This window comes from Mandrillus leucophaeus, unplaced genomic scaffold, assembly GCF_000951045.1.
Source record: "Mandrillus leucophaeus isolate KB7577 unplaced genomic scaffold, Mleu.le_1.0 Scaffold201, whole genome shotgun sequence".
Taxonomy (NCBI): domain Eukaryota; kingdom Metazoa; phylum Chordata; class Mammalia; order Primates; family Cercopithecidae; genus Mandrillus; species Mandrillus leucophaeus.
In genome coordinates, this window is record NW_012102044.1 from 321553 (window position 1) to 326951 (window position 5399).

The 5399-nt window shown below is 59.5% G+C and overlaps 1 protein-coding gene across 1 annotated transcript in view; it reads left to right on the top strand.

Moving 5' to 3' along the window:
- The window catches only part of RASA3 (RAS p21 protein activator 3), a 111887-nt gene that overhangs the window by 50935 nt on the left and 55553 nt on the right, over nucleotides 1–5399 (top strand). The window contains exons 8-9 of the mRNA XM_011979417.1: nucleotides 1168–1244; nucleotides 4093–4197. Of these exons, the coding sequence (XP_011834807.1) occupies nucleotides 1168–1244; nucleotides 4093–4197 (182 nt within the window). The remainder of the gene's footprint in view (nucleotides 1–1167; nucleotides 1245–4092; nucleotides 4198–5399) is intronic.

Sequence of the window (5399 nt, forward strand, 5' to 3'; positions counted from 1 at the left end):
ATTGCCTGACCTGCCTTGTAGAAAGGATGTGAGGCAGGGTCGCCGGGGGCTTCCTGGAGGAGGTATTGCCTGACCTGCTCTGCAGAGAGGGCGTGAGACAGGGGTGTCAGGGGCTTCCTGGAGGAGATGTTGCCTGACCTGAGTTTTATGAGATGGGGAAGTTGGGGGGAAGCAAATTTGAGGACAGTGGTGTGTAGGTCAGGAAGGAGGAGGCGTCAGCAGCCCTCAATCCGAAGCAGAGAACTGCCCCTGCATGATCTTTGCCTCAGTTTACCAATCAGGAAGTGCAAGCTCAGAGGTTAGGCAGTTCTAGCAACATGATTTTGGCGTCAGACCCTGCATCAGAACTTCGAGCTGAGAGCTCCTGAGCTAGCATCACTGCTGAGGCCCAGAGAAGGTGGGGCAGGGAGGGAGGCCGGGCAGGAGGGAGCCCTCCTTGTAAACGTGGGTGACCTGGTGCATGGCTGATGGTGGTTAAATTGGAACTCGAGGTGGTAACCGACTGTGGTCTCCTGGAGCCCGTGGAGCGGCCTCCTGCTCTGCTGCAAGGACCCTGCAGGCTGGCGGCAGTGGGGGGCGGTCCCGGAGCCTCGACCCTTTACGCCTTCACTCCCTTCTGTTCTGAGGAACCCACGGTGCAGAGGTGTCAGGAGGAAGGTAGCAGCATCTTGACTTTCCGCCATCTGACGCTCCCCAGAGTGCTGGGGTCTGTTCGGGGCTGGCGAGTTTCGGGCACCACAGGCCTCACGCTTTTCACTTCCTGTTGGCCAATAGAGCCTTGAGGTGGGGCCGCTTCGTCTCCACGGCAGAGGGGGTCCCTCCCTCACAGGGTAGCAGGCCTAGAGCAGGTGCAGGTGAGGGACGTTTAGGTCCCCGGAGCCCGGCACCCATGAGGAACCGCTGGGAGAGTCCGGCCGTGGCTGTGAACGGCCTTGGGGCAGGTCTCGCCTGGGTCTGCCCCTCCAGGGGCTCTGTGAGTGGGAAATGCTGGCACTCAGGAAGCCGGGCCTGAATCCCGAATCTCACCTAGGGCCTTCCCGGTTGTGGCCCTTGAGTGGCGTGTGGGTAAGCACAGAGGAAGGGCAGCCCTGGGCCTGCGTCCATGTGGAGATACCCCCGCCTGGTGGCACCGCGGTCTCAGCGCTTTCTCTCTCTTGCTGACTCCAGGTGACCCGGCCCTGTAGCTACAGCAAGAAGTCTCACTTTGACTTCGAGGAAGAAGACGTGGACAAGCTCGAAATCAGGTGAGAAAACCAGGCTCCGCGTCCCCGATTTGGCAGTTTTCACCCAAACTCCTCAGCTCTTTTGTTATTTGTTTCTAAATATAGGGTCATAGGTAGAAAAGAATTTCCATTTTCTTGGTAATTTTCACAACAGATGTTAGAAGCTGTAGTTGAAGTGACAGCCTGTGGGTGGTGTTAGGGCTCACCTTGCAATTCCTGCGAAGAGGCGAAGGCCAGAGGTCCACATCCCTCCGGCCGAAAGGTTTCATCCACCAGGAGCGACGGGCACACGGGCTGCAGCTGTTCTTAAGGTCCTGTTCTAAGCCCTCCGCCGTCCATGGGTGCAGGCCTCACTCGGAGGTCACAGGCCTGGCGGGTCTGCACGGCGCCCGGCCCTGGCACTCCTGAGGCTCTCAGCTGGGCGGCCTCTGGGGAGACCCTGTCCCGTTTGACTCGAGTGAAATGTTCTCACTTGGTACTGGGTTCGTGTTTCCTGCGTGTGGTCATAGAAGCTGCATCGTCAGCCTTTGCCCTGGAGCCCCCACCGCCCTTTCCTGGCTCCTCAGCGCCTCCCACGGGAAACGGGGAAATCGCTTGCGGGTTCTCGCAGGTTGGGACGTGATCTCAGGCCCAGGATTTAGAAAGCCCCACGATCCGGCTGACTCAGAGGTCTGGGGAGGGCGGGCCCCAGAATGTGCCCTTCACAAACGCTGGTGGGTTCTCCCCTCCTGGTGAAAATAGGCTGGATTCCTGTTTCTTTTTGAACGTAGCCTCTGTTCCTTCTGTACCAACGAATGCCCCCATCCCCTGTGAAGAGGCAGATGAACCTCCCCTGAAGCCCCCGAACCTTTCCATGCTGGACACAGAAGGAACGAAACGGCTCCCTCCTGACCCTCCCCAGCCGGCCCTGAGACCCTGAGTCTGGGATGCTTCTGAGCCTGGGATGCACCTGCTTTCTTTAGGTCATTTTGGAGAATGTGCCATCAAATCCCTGGTCACGCTCCCTCCCAGGGCCTGGCAGTGCCCCAGGGGGACCCTTACCGGGACATGTGGAGCCAGTGTGTGGCTCAGGCCCTACGGCTGCTGGGAGGCGTGGTTTTGTGGTTGAGAACCGTAAGAATGTCCCTGATGTTATCGGTCAGATCCGCCTCCCCTAGTTGTCCCCATCCTGAACCATAGAATGTCCCTGACGTGGTCGGTCAGATCCACCTCCTGAGGGGTCAGGGTCCTGAACTGTAGGCGTGTCCCTGACGTGGAAGTCCTAAAGCAGGGTTGTCTCCACCAACTGTCTCTGTTTGAGTCCCATTTTTAAATGTCTTGGCCTAAACCTTCATTTCCAGGCTTCACGGTACTGAGCCAGGGCCTGAGACCCTGGGCCGGGCATCGAGGAAGCCTCCCCAGGACTCATGCCAGCCCCACCACCAGCCCCTTTTTCAAGAGAAGGAAGCATCATCGTTGGTTCCTTTTTACACCAAGCTTTGAATTCAGGAGTGAAGTCCTAGTTACTGAATTTTTTTAAAGCACACAAAACGTGTTTTAAATATTTCCTTTTTTAAAGGCAGATGCGCCTGCCTGGCCACTTGTCACATTTCCAAAGTCCCTGCACAGATCAGCGGTCCCCTCTGTTCCTTCTGAAAGGAGCGCGCTGTGGGTTCTCGTGCAGCCTGTCAGCCCTCCCCGGCCCCAGACGCCAGTGCCTCTGCAGGATTCGCAAGGGCAACAGAATCACCGGCCTTCCGGGATCTTCTCCCCCCAGGGGGATGCCCCTGATGGCCACAGTGTGGTTAGACCTGCTGAGTTTTAGCCGCCTGGGTAGGGCCGGGCACGTGTAACTGGGGTTTCAGGCCCGTGGGTAGAGCTGGCCACATATGACTTCGGGTGTTTCAGGCGCGCGGGCGGGTCCTGGCCATGAGGGACTGGGGTACAGTCCCGTAGACTTGTTGCAGCCGGGGATGCTGTGTGTCTGTCAGAATTTCACAGCCCCAGGTCTGAGGGGACACGTACTGTCCCACACCAGGACAGAGCATTAGTGGAAGCCGCTGCCGTGTTAGACATTAGCAGAAGCTTCACGATGCTGGGCCCAGGCTACTCAGGGAGATTCGTGGACCATGCTGTGGCCACGGTTCTCCCCCTGCTGTGATGTGCGTGGCCCCTGAATCCACTTCATGCCCCAGGTCATAAGCGATCTGTGGACACAGGGTTCTATATTCAGGGGCAGGGCATTCGCAAGCACCCAGTTTTGTTTTGAGGCACATTTTCATGTGACGAAAGCAGAGAGCCCCTGGCTGTTGAATCAGCCAGCCCATCCTCCATGGGCACCCTCCTCTCTACAGCCCAAGTTCTTCATCATCCCCTGCATTGAGCCCTGCAGATGGAGGCTGCTGGGCCATACGCTGGGACGGCGTGAGAGGCACACGCCACAGGCCCCTGAGGGTCTCACTTGCCCGCCGTGCACAGGCTGCTGACATTGGGCCTGTTGTGGGCAAAGGGGACAGATGGTGCTGGAGCTGAGAGCAGCAGCAGCCGCATAGCTCCTGGGTGCACGCAGCGATGCCCGGCTCCCTCCTGGCGCAGAGCCTGGGGTCATGTAGCTCCCGGGTGCACGGAGCGACGCCCAGGCTCCTTCCTATCTAAGAGCCTTCTGCCTTCCTCTGCCTGCCCATTACCACTGGGAGACACTCATCTTTATTCCAAAACCACAGGCTGGTCTGATGTGTTTTAAACGTGCCCCGTGGGCTGAGCCTTGATGGAGACTCTGGGAGGCGCTGCAGGCTCCCCCTGCTCCTAGGGAAACAAAGCATGGCCCGTAATCTCTGCTTCACCTGGGCTGCCCGCTGTCAGCTAGAGCTGTACCGATGCCGTTTTTCAGAGTTGACCTCTGGAATGCCAGTAACCTGAAGTTTGGAGATGAATTCCTGGGAGAACTAAGGATCCCGTTGAAAGTCCTGCGGCAGTCCAGCTCCTACGAGGCATGGTAAGGTGACGCTGCGCCTTCAGACTTCCACATCTCTGAGAGCCACAAAAACACATGCTGCCTCTGAGTGGAAAGGCACAGAGGCCGTGTGTGCTGGTCCTCGGCTGCGCCCGGCACCCGCCTGCTGATGAGTTTCTGCCTCGCGGCAGGTGAGAAACGGCAGGTGAGGAGAGGCAGCAGGGATCACACTGAGCAGGGACTCACGACGGCTGGCACCTCAAAACAAGACAGGGAACGCTAGTGAAAGCGGGACACTGAGCCACCAGCAGCTCGTGGGGTCTGACCCCGGGTGAAAGGGGGACCCTGAGCCGCCAGCTGCTCGCGGGGTCTGACCCCGGGTGAAAAGGGGACCCTGAGCCGCCAGCCGCTCGCGGGGTCTGACCCCGGGAGGAGAGGGTATCAGCAGCTGGTGCGGGAGCCCAGAATGCGCACAGCGGGCCCTGCCCCACGGCTGCACTTCGGGTCTTGCTCTGGGCCCTCGGCAGCACCTCCTATTGAGGGCGCATTACAGGGTTCTCCACTCCCCTCTGCACGTCTGGACCTCAGGGATCAGCTCCGACCCAGAACCCACCCCAGGGCATGACGTGTGTTGCTGCCTCCTGCCTTTCTTTCCTGTTTTCTCCAGGTGCTTGGTGTTTTGGTGGAAGGAGCAGGCCATTGTTTGATTTTACTTCCAGTTCACGTGTGTCCCTTAGCGACAGGCAGCTCCTGAGAGGGCCCGGAGTTGCGGGAGGCGTGCACTGCCAGGCGTGGACTGTGTGCCGCGGCCTAACGCCCCATGTGTCCCTCTGCCGTGTGTGTGAGGGCAGGTTTCCATCCCAGAAACTGAAACGCACGTGTCTTTTGATTCTATGAAGACGGCACGGGCACAGGCCCCCTGAGCTGAGTTAGGCTTCCTCCTACCCTGAGCGAACCCCTGGCCCGGGTAGCCAAGGCAGCCACCACAGACCCCAGAGAACCCCAGGGGGCTCATGCCTCGGACATGGGCTCCACCCACCTGACGGGGGCTCGTGCCTCAGACACGGCTCCACCCACCTGACGGGGGCTCGTGCCTCAGACACGGCTCCACCCACCTGACGGTGGCTCGTGCCTCAGACACGGGCTCCACCCACCTGACGGTGGCTTGTGCCTCGGACACGGGCTCCACCCACCTGACGGGGGCTAATACCTCGGACACAGGGTCCACCCACCTGACGGGGGCT